The sequence below is a fragment of the Psammomys obesus genome, unplaced genomic scaffold (genome assembly GCF_907164565.1).
Source record: "Psammomys obesus unplaced genomic scaffold, mPsaObe1.curated_primary_1811, whole genome shotgun sequence".
In the NCBI taxonomy this organism is placed as follows: Eukaryota; Metazoa; Chordata; class Mammalia; order Rodentia; family Muridae; genus Psammomys; species Psammomys obesus.
In genome coordinates this window covers 5,710,665-5,724,735 of record NW_026596131.1, presented here as the reverse complement: position 1 = coordinate 5,724,735, position 14,071 = coordinate 5,710,665, and the positions used below count along the sequence as shown (strand labels likewise).

At 43.0% G+C, this 14,071-nt stretch overlaps 1 protein-coding gene across 1 annotated transcript in view; it reads left to right on the top strand.

Moving 5' to 3' along the window:
• Window positions 1–334: 334 nt before the first annotated feature.
• Window positions 335–14,071, top strand: part of LOC129665649 (uncharacterized) — a 52,836-nt gene continuing 39,099 nt past the window's right edge. The window contains exon 1 of the mRNA XM_055592442.1: window positions 335–393. Within this exon, the coding sequence (XP_055448417.1) occupies window positions 335–393 (59 nt within the window). The remainder of the gene's footprint in view (window positions 394–14,071) is intronic.

Here is a 14,071-nt window from a genome sequence, read left to right as displayed (position 1 = left end):
ACACATAGACAGCATAAAATAAATGTAACTTGAAAATGGATGCCACCATAGCCTCTATTAGCTTAGCTTGTCATGAGGGTTAAACAAGAATATTCATCAAAAGTAGGTTGTGTGGGGGGCCCAACAGAGGGCTAGCCTTTGATTTAAAATAAAAATACAAAACAAAAAACAAAACTGTTACCATCTTTCTCCATCTTCAATCCCTAAAAAAGAAATAAAAAAGGCACAGTTCACTTTATCCACTGTAATCACATCACCAGCCTCCACCGCAAAGCCATCTCCAATCTAGGACGTGACAAAGAAACAGGTCATTTTATTCTCTGCCAGCTCCCCGATGCCCATGCTAATCAAAGGCATCAACCAAAGAAAAGCCCGCAAGAGCAGTGTTGAAAGGTGAGGTTGGAGCCCGTCTCCGCCACCGTCAGCAGTTAGGTGGGAGAGCACTGTCCCTCTGTGCTGCCCATTCGCAGTGCCGCCCATTCCCACACCCTGTCCGTGTTCCCCCTTCAAAAGGTCAGATGCGTTGGATGCTGCATCTCCTGGGAGAGCCCTGAACCACTGTCAACCCCCTAAGTAATCATTCACCCAACAGTCACTCTCTGAGGACCTGGCAGAACCACTGGACCTCAAGGTCAGGTTCTCAGGACTCCAACGACTCAGTGAGTGAGCTTTGCATGTGTTGCCTCTTGCTGTCCATAGGTAATGTTTGATGTGTTTCCCACAATTAAGGGAGGACGAAGTGTTACTTCCTAGCTGAGAAAACTGTGCAGGTCTCTTTTTCCCAGGGTGCGGCTTCAGAAAACCACCTTTGGAATCAGGAACATTTTTTTTTTAATCAGGTACAGACTGAAGGCAGAGCGGGGGGTTAGGGGTGGCACTTGCTTACTATTTGTGAGGCTCTGGGGTTCCCGTTTCCAGAACCAATAAATAAATAAACCAATAAATAAATAAATTAGCGGCCGTAACTCCAGACCTGTACTCAAACACCCTTAAAACTGTCTGAAATAAATCAAGGCATCAGGGCATTTTAAAGAAGCTGAAAGGTACAAAGGTACAGGATTCACACATCACAGATAATTGATTAAAAACAAAACAAAACAAAACTATTTTCAAACCTTCCTTGAGACTTCATCAAGTTCTTGCTATATTCTGGGCAGTAATAGTAAAGTGGCTTACATAGACTTTCTTACTGAGTCCTCTCATTGAACTGCTTGATATAGTATAATTAATAGCCCCAATTAAAACTGAGAAAAATTATCAAGGCTTAGTTGGGCTTAACAACTCACAAAATCATGTAGTAAATTATTGCTATCTCCTCGTTTCTTAAGGGAGACAGAGAGAGAGAGAGAAAGAAGGGAATGAGGAGGGGAAAAGAAGGAAGGAGAGAAAAGAGGGAAGGTGAAGGGAAACAGAGAAGGAAGAAAGAAGGGAGTGAAGAAGGAAGGGAGGGCGGAGAGAGGCAGGACGGAACGAACAAACAAATGAGAGAGGGAAACAGGGAGGGCATGGGAGGGAATGTGGGGAGGGAAGACAGGGTTTCTCTGGGTAAACTCAAGTTTGGGAATCTCTGAAGAGTAGAGAAAACAGCTTCTTCGTTTCCCTCATCGCTCCTGTGACACAGAGATGGAGAGAGACCCATGAGGTGCCTGCTGCCCAAGCATTCCGCATGCTACTACCCCCTCCGAAAGCACAGACCACTGGACCAACGTCATTCCCCAGTCCTAAAGGCAAATATCTGGTCTGAGTGGTTTTCTGGTGGTTCCTACTGTCCCTTGAGGTCAGAACAATGTTCTGCTAGAATGGAGGAAGGACAGGGCTCTCAACAGAAGCAAAATGGGAGTGCTGAGTAGGGCCTTTGTTCTGTGGCCAAGACCTCCTAGGTTGTGGCCTGAGCCGGAGCCACAGCTCCTTCCCAGCAAGCAGAGCCCCAGGATCCTGGTTAACAGTCCCGTTTCTGCTGCAGGTTGCTGTTTCCCGAACCCTTGTGTAGGTTCCTAGCTCTCAGCCATCACCTACCTCCTCCCCACACAACCCCTTAAAGCCTTTGCCATGATCTGAACTATGTGAAGTTTTGTTTGCTTTCTATGGCTTCCCTCACAATTATGCCATTAGATTGTTTTCCAAGCACCACAATAATAACACCTTCCGGGCCTCTGGTAAATATTCGTTGAAACAGATTTTCCTTACCTCGATTGAGCCACTCTCCAAGTCTCCTAAGTTCAGTCTAACCTTTCACCTCTACTATCTCACTTCATGAGTTCCATCATCTGGGCCATTCTCCATGCTGTTTCTCCAAGGTTCCTCTTTTTTATTATTATTAAAAATATATTTTTAAATGTTTTTTTTTTCTCACACAACATATTCTGATCCAAGGTTCTCCCTGATATCAAATAGATTGCATCATGTTCATGCTCAAGATCTCTTTCACTGGCAAAATCCAGGTTCTGTATTGTGACTCTTGAAGACGTTCTGTTCAGCTTCCAGGCTTCAGCATCCTGTCCATTCTCACATGTGTGTTCATTGCCTTCTCTGCCTGTTCTCTTTCTCAAAGATTGCCGTCTGGCTTAAAGTTTCCTAAACACATTCAGCCTTTCCCTCTGCTCATCTTCTCCTAAGCATCTCTGCCAACAGGGAAAAGGATGAGAGAAAAGGATGCAATCTTTTCCCTGTTGTAGAAGATGCAGGGCTGTTTCCACTCTTCCTTCATAAAGCCTAGTCACATGATACTCAACTGCTAATGTATATGTCTGGTTTCCCAGCTACATGGAGTGTTCCCTGCAGGGAGAGATCATGTTTTATGTATCTGTATATCCCCTGAACCTACTTCATGGTGAGAATTCAGTAAGTATTTATTAATGATATAGGCAGAGATAGGATAAAACCCTCTTCTTGTTTCAGACTCCCTGTGGCTGCCAGAAGCAAGCAACAGTCTTCCCTCCTGCTCAGACAACAGGAGCACAGGCGGCTTCCAGGACTGTTGTTGTCCTTGTACCACATACACACCTTGGCACTCAAATTAAAAGGACTGTGTCTGAAATGCAACACGCCAGCACCACGCCCCCATCCTTGGTTCTTCTAGACAGGGTTTCTCTGTGTAGCCCTGGCTGCACCAGAACTTGCTTTCTAGACCAGGCTGACCTCGAACTCAGAAATCTGCTGGCATCGTGAGTGCTGGATTAAAGGTGTGCACCACCACGCCTAGATTTCTGTGTTTCTCTTGAAGAAAGCCCTTCTCCAGCCCTTAAAGAGAAGTTTCTGTCTCCCAGTAGGGTCCTGTCAAGTCTCAGTCTCTACATAATATTGCATGCTTTCTGCCTACCGCTCTCCCACCCACATCAAGGATGAGGCTCTCTCGTTCTGATAAACCACATTCTGAGAGGGAACTATGAATTATGGATCAGCTTCCTTTCTGGACTGACCCCTGCTGCTTCTTTTATTATATTTATCAGATCTTGTTCATTTATTTTAATAATTACAGTGCATCAAATTGTGCCCTTTCCCAAGGGACATGTGGATGTCTCCAGACTTATGAATGTGACCGTATTTGGGGGAAAAAAAATCAGATGTTGTTAGTTTCAGGGGGAATTATATTCTATCTAACATCCTCTTTTCTTCAGTATTATAATTTTTTTTCTTAATTCTATTGTCTTCTTGTCCCAGTTTAGATAGACTCTAGTATGGTTTTCTTAAAAGATTTTGCTTAGAGTAAAAGACTCTTGAATATGTATATTGATGTCACCTGTCAAAGGCAGGAAATCATCAATTAGAATCTCTTTAACTATTCTCTTCCTCGCCTCATTCCTCCTCTTTCTGGCACTTTAATTATACATGTTAGTTTCAGAAATTTTCATGTTTCTTATGCTTTTTTGATGTGTTATCCATTCTTCATTTTAATATCCGTGCTTCAATTTATTCCCCATCCTTTAATGAGCATTTTATAAAGTGTCTTCATATAACTCTCTGTAACAACAACAACAACAACAAAATAAGGACAATTTGCTAATCATTTCTTTTTCTGGTCCTAATTTCCCATTAAAGCCACCTACTGCATTTTTAATTTTTTTATGTTTTAAATCAATAATTTCGACTTGACTCATTTTGTACATAAATGAGATAATTTCAAATTCCCTACTGAAATTCTCCAGATTGCAATCTATTTTAAACATATTTAACATACTGATTTTATCATCTGTACCTCACTACCGTCTGGTTTTCTTTTTAATATCAGGTCAGTTGGCCCTGTTTCTGGGCATGTCTGGTAGTTTTTACTTGGCTGTCAGGAACTGCACATAAAAAAATTAAAAAAAAAAAAAAAAAAAAAACAGTCTCGGGCTGGAGATGCAGCTCAGTTGTGGAAAATTTACCTTAATTGTTATATGTGAGCACACACGCACACACACACCAGAAGGAGATTTTATTTTCCTCCAAAGATGATTAAGAAAATGTGGTTTACTTAAGTCACCTCCACCAGAAACAAAGGTCACACAACTATCTTCAGGCTTTGTGAGAGAAGGTGAGGATCTGGTTCCCCTGGATCCTGGTAGGGGATTGACCTGAAAGAACAGGGACCTTATGATACCCTCCATAGGATGTTTAACAGATCTTCCCTGGGATGCCCACCAAAGCCTACCCATAGTACTACTTATCAGACCCTCCCTAGGAAGCTTATCAAGCCTTCAGACTCCCCAGGCCAGTGTTTAATTGTCCCGCTACCTCCATGTAGCTTCTCATCCTCTGCTACCCTCTTCTGCTTAGTATTTGGATTGAAGAGGGTACAGAAAGACTATAAGAGCCAGAAGTGGTGGATGACTGACTACAAGGGAGCAGTGTTTTCTGGGAAATAGCAGGACAGCTGTACAAACGAACTCACAGCCGTTGAAACAGCATGCCCCAGACCCGGGCCAGCTCAGGCCAAACAGAATTCTAGCATGGAGTAAGGATGCAGGCATGAAGTTCCTCCCCTGCCTAAGGACCCATTGGAAGCTGGTAGCCTCTGGGAGAAGTAGAGTCATTTTTCTTTGACAGTGTGAACCCCTGAGACAGATAGAGCAGTCTCCCTAACCCCTGAGAAGGCCGCATACCGGAGAGTCTATTAGCAACACAAACTGTACTTAGTTTTTTCTTTTTTTATTTAAAGGCAAAAATTTTAGTGACTGCGAAGGAAGAATGGTCTTTGAAGGGTAAGAGGGACAGGGGTGAATGTGATCAAAAAGCATTGTACAAAATTCTCAAAGAACTAATAAAAGAATGAGGAAAAATAGAACTGGGTTTTAGGACATGGAGGTCAGGAGTCAGCAACTACTTCAAAGGGAAACTACACCGAGAACATGAGGCTCACTTTCCTGCAGTTTACTTTCCCTGGGACACCAGGCGTCTGCAGTCCCGGTTCCCTTGGTGATCCTGAACTCACCATCCATCCCCTGCCAGCAGAATAGCCGCAAACTGCAGGCAACCTCATTTTGTTTCTGAGAACTGTGGTGTGGTTGCCAAATTCCCTGAGGGGAAGAAACCAAATACAGCGCTCACCTCAAAGCTCTTCCTTCTCCTCAGAATCTTGGCCCCAGGGGTTCAAACTGCTTTGGCTGCCTCCTTTGCACTTCCACAGAAGGAGTGTTGTGTTGTGTTGTGCTGTGCTGTGTTGCGTTGCATTGCTGTGTTGCTCTGCTTTGCTTTGCTTCGTTTGAATCTTTTCTGATTGCTCTTGGCCTTAAACCATCCCATGTGTCCTAGAATCTCCCATGCGCCAAGGTGGGTCAAATGTTTGTAGATCGGCCACATTCACTTAACACAGAACTTCCAAGCCTAGAAGACTTTTCAAGAGATATCTGTGAACACCTAAGGAAGAATTCACACAAATTCTACATGAGCCCTTTCTGAAAAAATAGACTGGAAACATTTCCCAGATCATTGTCATCAGCTAGAATTAAACATTGTGGGTAAAGAAGAGAAAGTATGGCAATAAAATGAGTTGGCAAATCTCTTAGAGGCCTAAATAGATGAACAAGTGAGAGAAGTTGTCCAGGTGTGAGACAGCAAGCAACGCCTGCCTTCATGACCTGTGTAAAGAGAGCAGAAAGCTGGAGGTGTCTGTCTCTGTGTGGATTCAGTGTGTCCATGTGTGTATTGTCTATAGATCTTCACGGATGTTTATGTCTATACATGCATTTATACAGTGTCTACATGGACCCAAACTGACTTAGGAACGTGTGGGTGTTCATAAACCTGAACAGGGCTGAGGGAGAGAACTACTCCACAGCTGTAGAGCTGACCAGTCAACTGGTTCTAAAAAAGGCAACATTATAAGTTCATTAGGCTTTATGTGCCAGGCAGTCTCTGTCACAACCACTGGATTCTGCCCTGGTAATGTGAACACCGTAGTGGAATGTAAGTGAGCAAATGGCCACGCCTGTGTTCTGACCAAACTTTGTTTACAAAGACATGTGCCAGCCATGTTCGTGACGTACACCAGCCTGTTTTTCTTTCTTTAACAATTTCTATTTTGAGATGTTTCCCCCCCCCCTTGTTTGTTGTTTGCAGTACTGGGGATTAAATCCAGGTCCTTACATGTACACAAGAGGAAAGAAAAGTACTCTTCGTGGCCCGATGGGCCACAGGACCTTCTTAAGGCTTAAATATGATTGTTTATAAGATTATAAAGTGTCTTCTTTTATTTAGTGTTTTTGTGCTAGTGTGTTGTTTGGGGAGGGTGGTAGAAGGTGGAAGTTGGTTGATGCCTTTAATTTCTTTGTCTACGTTTTAACTTTATACTTTCTTTTGACTTTCCTTCTCCTGGGCATGTCTCTTCTCATGCTTTTATCTTTATAGTCTTTGAGCCTCCCTGTGCTAAATACATCTCAGTTTACACTGAGTTTGATTTTGTTTCATTATCTAGCCATTTTTTTTTATCCTAACTGGCATGCTAGATTTGGGTTAATTTTAATTTACTTAAAAAGTATTGCTTTTTTTGCAAGGTTCTGAATGAAGCCAGAGAAATAGCGATTACCGAAAACAGACGTTCCATCAGAGATTTGGGGTTATGTGTGTGGTAGTTGATAAGGATTAATGTGTTTAGTATTTCCTGGGGTGTAAAACTTTTGGCATACTGAATATTTGCTGTCAAATCATAGAGTCCCTTCAAAAAATTAAACCAGCTACTCTTCTTCCCTTCTCCTGCTTTTAGGGCCCCACGGAGCCACAAACCAGTTAGTGTGAAGGGATTTGTTTTTCCCATGTACCAACAGACTCCTCTACCCTCCTGGCTGCTGTCAGCAGCTGGCCCTCCCTTCAAGAAGTGAAGATGTTTAAGCATGTGACATTTGGGACTCCCTCTGCTGCTCAAAGCAAATGGAAAAATCTGCTGGACTGCAGTCCTGGGACTCCACGCTGCCCAACAGAAGGAAACTGTAAGAAAAGTCCCTCATCCCAGGCCTTTTTCTTCTGTGCTCCTGGGGGAAGCTTGGGAAGGAAGCCTGAGGGTGTAGCTCAGTTAGTAGAGTGCTTGCCTAGCATGTAGGAAATGCATTAGCCAGAAGTGCTGATACATGGCCGCAATCCCAATAGTTGGGGGGGTAGAGACAAGGAGATCAAGAGTTCAAGGTCATCCTCAGCTACATATCGAATCTGAGGCAAACCTGACTGTGTGTGTAACAAACTACATACTACAAACTAGGTATGTGAGAACCTACCCTCAATTAACTAACGAAAAAGCTTCATGATCCCTCAGTCATTAGTAACTACTCGCCTCTGTCAAGGACCTGGAGTTTCCTCCCTCCCTTCCATGTCTGTACTTTTCAGGTCCCACATTTAGACAGAAATGGAAGGTAGAGGGGTCTGACTCAAGGAACAGTGAGAAGGAAAGGAAAGGTGAGGCACATGCTTGTCAGGATAATGTGCTTGTTCTATGAATTTCCCAGCACTGACAGGAGGCAAACCTGGCCTGTCCTTCCACTGAGGCTGAAGGGCTCACAGAAATCAGACCATCCAGTTTCTAGCCAGTCTGAGATAACCAAGACCCCAGCTTGAGTCTGCTGAGCCCTGAAGGCTAGCTTTGACTAACACAGCCCAGCACAGTAGGGCTGCTGTTCCTTGGTTCACCATCAAGATCCCCTAGTAAAGTTCTCATTGAGAGTCTCATAGCAACAAGTCATGAATACAACTTTTCACCTTTCCAGAGTCTTTTCATGAACTCCAAGGAGTGTGTGAGGATGCATAGAACATAGACCTGGAATTAGAGAGACTTTGATTTGAATATTCTCTCTGCTTTGAGTAGCCGTTAGACCTTGAAGTGTGCTCATCCATGAACTGACACTGCCCAGTGACATTGTCATTGTTCTCCAGAAGATAATCCAGTATGTGTCAAGAGATAAGAGGATTTGGGTTTGGTTTGGTTTGGTTTGGTTTTTTTAAAGAATTGGTCCATGACATAGTGGTGACTTTGTAAGCCCAAAATCTAACCAGGAAGTCTGATAGCCATGAGTCTGCAAACAAACCATAGAGTGCCAAGGCTACAGATGAAATCACAGGCAAAACTTCCTTCTGTTCAGGGTTGTCAGACTTCGACAGATAGAATGCAGCCCTTCGATATTATAGAAGAAAATCTGCTCTAGTCCAAGCCTAAGACGTGGATTTAAATGTCAGCAATATCCAAATACACCCTCACAGAAACATCTTGAACAATGTCTTTGACCAACCCTCTGGGCATTGTAAGTTAAAGTGTAGAATCAGTCACTAGGATGGTATAGTGATTACCTTCCTGTGGCTGTGAAATACCACCCATGACCAAAAGCAACTTAAAGAAGAAAAGGATTTATTTTATCTTACAGTTCCAGAGGGATAGAGTCCAGCATGGCAGAGAGGATATTGCAGCATTCAAAAAAACAAAACAAAACATGGTTGAAGGAGCAGGAAGCTAGCTGATCACATTTTTCACCCACATATGCTAGGGAGAGACAGAGACAGAACACAGAGAGAGACAGGGACAGAACAGAAAATCAGGCAAATCCATAAACACCCAGGGCCCAATGCCATACTTCCTCCAACAAGGCTCTTTCTCCTAAAGGTTACATAACATCCCCAAACAGCACCACCACTTGGGGACTGTGACATGCTCAAATATATGTGCCCATCGGAGACATTTCTTACTCGAACCACAATGACAACACACACTGGAGGCCAGCCTAATTGCCTCTCTTTCACATCTCCTATTCTTAAACCACTCATTTATTCCTCCAACTCCCTCAGTCATTTTATCTCTCCTGGGGCGTTTGGTCATCGAACGTCTGCACTACTGAGTGAGGGCACTTTAGAAAACACTTGCTCACAGTTTGGGACCTGCCATCCAGTGCTCCCTTGGCGACTCTCCTCTCCTCCTTTGTACCTTTGTACCCCTAGACCTGCTGACATAGACACTCTAAAAACATGTCCTTACACTCATGGCCACCTGTTTTGGGTCACATGCAGTTCCTACTTCCACGGACTCTGTCCCCATCACAAGAAATTAAAGATAATGACAAAATAATTATGAGCAGGCAATAGTAGAGATTTGATTTGAATTCTCCCTGACAACTTCCTGTTTCAAATACTCCTGAATTCTGTTTTTCTTGTATTTGGCCTCCCTGTATACACCACAGTGTCTCCCTCTGGGTTCCATTTCTTTTATTCTCCCTCCTTTGACCATGTCAGGGAAGCTTATTTTATGACGCTCTTCAGGAATTGTTTGTAGCAGATGTGAAGCACACAGAGATTATGGGTGGCCCCTGACTGATAGGGTCACAGTTGGTAGACTTCTTGTCTGGCATACCTAGTGCCCTCATTTCAGTCCCTGGCATAACATGTCAGGCATGATGACATACACCTCTACTCTCAGCCCTCAGGAGGTAAAGCCAGGGGATCAGAAGTTCAAGGTCATCCTTGACCACATAGCAAAGTTGAAGCCTCACTGGGATAGAGACCCTGCCTCCACCAAAATAATAATAATAATTGTTATTATTATTATTATTAAATATATAATATATTTATATGTAATAAAGTGATATTTATTTTTAATTATTATTATATGCAATTATAGAGTTAGCTCTCATGTTATGTTTAGAAATGATATTTAAAAGCTTTCTTTTTTTTATTTTTTTTTTATTTTATTTTTCTTTTTAGTTACATTTTGTTAACTCTGTGTCCCAGCTGTATCCCGCTCCCTCATTCCCTCCCCAACCCCACACTCCCTCCCTGGTCTCCTCCCTGCCCCTTTCCAAGTCCACTGATAGGGGAGGACCTCCTCCCCTTTCATCTGACCCTGTTTTATCAGGTATCTTCAGGGCTGGCTGCAAAGTCCTCCTCTGTGGCCTAACAGACTGCTCCTCCCCGGGGCGGGGGGGGGGGTCAAACAGCCTGCCCTTGAGATCCTGTTAGAAATAGTTCGTGTTCCCCTTACTTTGGAAAACTACTTGGTTACTGAGCTACCACGGGCCACATCCGAGCAGAAGTTCTAGGTTATATCTATAGATGGTCCTTGGTTGAGTGTCAGTCTCAGAAACGACCCTGTGCCCGGATATATTTGGTACTTGTAGAGCTCCTATCCTTTCCATATCATACTAACTTCCCTTCTTTCATATGATTCCCTGCACTCTGCCGAGGGTTTGGTTATGAGTCTTAGTGTCTGCTTTGAAACACTGCTAGGTAGAGTCTTTCAGATGCCTTTTGTGGTAGACTCCTGTCATAAGTTCAATGCACATCCCATTTGTCTTTCTAAATGAGGATTAATCACCTTCGCCTGTGTCCACTTTCTTGATTATCTTCTTTAGGTGTGTAGATTTCATTATGTTTATCATATCTTGTAGGTCTATATAAGCGAGTATATACCAAGCTTGTCTTTCTCCTTCTGGGATACTTCACTCAGAATGATCTTTTCTAGATCCCACCACTTGCCTGCAAATTTCATGATTTCCTCCTTTTTGATTGCTGAGTAGTATTCCATTGTGTAAAAATACCACAATTTCTGTATCCATTCCTCCGTTGATGGACATCTGGGTTGTTTCCAAGTTCTGGCTATTACAAATAAAGCTGCTACGAACATGGTTGAACAAATGTCCTTGTTGTGTACTTGAGCAAATTTTGGGTATATACCTAGGAGTGGTATAGCTGGGTCTTGAGGTAGCACTACTCCTAGTTGTCTGAGAAAGCGCCAGATTGACTTCCAAAGTGGTTGAACCAGTTTACATTCCCACCAGCAATGGAGGAGGGTTCCCTTTTCTCCACAACCTCTCCAGCATGTGCTATCACTTGAGTTTTTCATCTTGGCCATTCTGATGGGTGTAAGGTGAAATCTCAGGGTCATTTTGATTTGCATTTCCCTAATGGCTAATGAGGTTGAGCATTTCTTTAAGTGTTTCTCTGCCATTCGATGTTCCTCTTTCGAGAATTCTCTGTTTAGCTCTGTTCCCCATTTTTTAAGTGGATTACTTGGTTTGTTGCTTTGCTGTTTCTTTAGTTCTTTATATATACTGGATATTAGCCCTCTGTCAGATAAAGGGTTGGTGAAGATTCTTTCCCAATCTGTCGGCTGTCTATTTGTTTTGATGACAGTGTCTTTTGCTTTACAGAAGCTTTTCAGTTTCATGAGGTCTCATTTATTGATTGTTGCTCTTAGAGCCTGTGCTGTTGGTGTTCTGTTCAGGAAGTTGTCTCCTGTGCCAATGAGTTCTAGGCTGTTTCCCACTTTTTCCAACTGATTTAGAGTATCTGGTTTTATGTTGAGGTCCTTGATCCACTTAGACTTTAGTTTTGTGCAGGGTGATAAATATGGATCTATGATGGAAAGACACACCCAAGAGTCATTTAGAATTCTTATAACTATTTTCTTCTTAATGTACCCACTCCAAGTAACTTAGAAGGCTCCCCATTCTGCACAGAGACCATCTATATGATACCATCTTCCTTTGAATGGCCTCCAAGGATTTTACCTGCCTATTCTACAATACTGCTGTCCTCTCCCCTCCCCACTACTCTGTTTATGATACTGGGCAAATCATAACATTTCCCACACTCTTCGGCAACTTGACTCAAATCCTCTTAGTACTGGCATGCTCCTATACCCCCCAAACATAACTTAGGCCAGCCCTATGCAATAACTTCACTCTCTTCGATTGCTTTCCTCACCCCCTCCCAATAGGCAGTGTCTACAGTAATGTCGATGCTGATGACGTTACAGTTAGTAATCATTCTGACATTCATGAGAAGGGCACAGGGTCAGAGCAAGGGAGCTCTTTGTCACACACATGCACACATCACCACCTCTCTCATTAACGTCTCAAAAGGAATGAAGTAATACATTCTTTTATAGAAATATGCTGGTCCTGGGTAGACGCAAAGGAAAACAAAAACAGTAGAAACTATACTCCACAGCTCATAAAGAAAAATCTAAAGGGTTACTATAGAAGGTCGTTTTGAATCCACTCATATTTATGTTTGTTTGTTTTTTAAGACAGCTCGTCCTACCTTTTATTAGTAACAGATTACTGATGACACAGCTCACAGGTAACTAGGGTGTGTCAACTGCTGAAGTGGAAAGCTGGTGAGCAATCTCCTGCCTCTGGGAGGCACACACAGTCTCATTCTCTTAAAGGGCCCCCACACTACATTTCACTCATAACAGGAGCTTTTTAGCTGTGCATAGCATCAACCAGAACTGGATGAGGGTTTAGTCAGGTCTGCTCTGTGAGTGCAAGAAGCAACAGACTGGAGGACCCAGCACTTACTGAACAAGCAATTCCACACACTCCCTTAGAGACTCAAAATCCTGTGAGGAGATACAGGTGATGGGAAGTGAAGAAAAGGCCTATCCAGAGCTGGTAGGGTGGCTCAGTAATTGAAGACACTTGCTGCCAAGGCTGGGAGTGTGAGTCCGGCTCCTGGAACTCTCACGGTAGAAGATAACCAACTCTGATGGACTGTCCTGTGACCTCCACATGTGCACCGCAGCATGTGCGCGCACATACAGATACATTAATAAAAAAAATAAATCTATCCATACCCTGCTGAGAGGGTCTATGAGAGACAAAAGCCACAAAGCAGGTGGCTCTAGGTTCTATAAGAGAGCAGGTTGTGCAAGCCACAGGGAGCAAGTCAGCAAGCAACATTTCTCCATTCTCTGCTTCAGTTCCTAGCTCCGGTCTCCTATCCTGCTTGGTCCCTACCTTGGCTTCTCTCCGGGATGGACTGTGGTCAGGAGGTGTAAGTCAAATAAACTCTTTGATTCCACAGGTTTCATTTGGTCCTGGTGTTTAATCACATCAACAGAAGGCAAGCTAGACCCTGGGATCACAGGTAGATGGCCATTGCATCCTGAGCCATTAAAATCCTTCTTTTCATAGAAATGCCATAGCACAGCCTTTAAATGTTTATTCTCAGATAAGATCCATTCAAGCAGAAAAAAAAAGTTGAAAGACCCTTCAATAATGAACATTCTGTCTCTGTTTTTATTTGAGTATTTTCTCCCAAGTCAGAGTGCCTAGCCTTCTCTTAATTCTCTGTAAAGAATAAGGAGAGATTTCAGTCCGCCTCTGTGCTCATTTTTCCTTGGGCATTACATGATATTGGCACTTTTTCTTGGATGAGTTCAGAGGAGCCTGATTCAGAAACAGCAAGAACATTGTGCCAGAAAGGATGAAACTAAAGCTGGAAAGTTCCTGTCGTACATGTGATGGAGGCAGCCTAGGTAATCTGCCTGGCTCTAATTTTATTTCACTTTTGAGCTAATGAATCATAGTCTGTCTCAATTACTCTTAGAGCGATATGGTGCAAGATAAATGCAGAGATTCTGCAGGGGAGTTCAGACTCTGAGAGCTTGTGTGGGTTCCGAAGGAATCCGGTCACACTCATGCCCTGGATTCATACACACACACACACACACATACACACAGAAGGCTTTGGGAACATGGAAAACTCTGATGCTGAGTGACAACAGAACTTGATGATGGGTGAGGTGGGAGTGGGCATCACCAGGCCTGTGTTATGATTGCTTTCCTTACTCTTTTATTTATTTATTTATTTATTTATTTATTTATTTATTTATTTATTT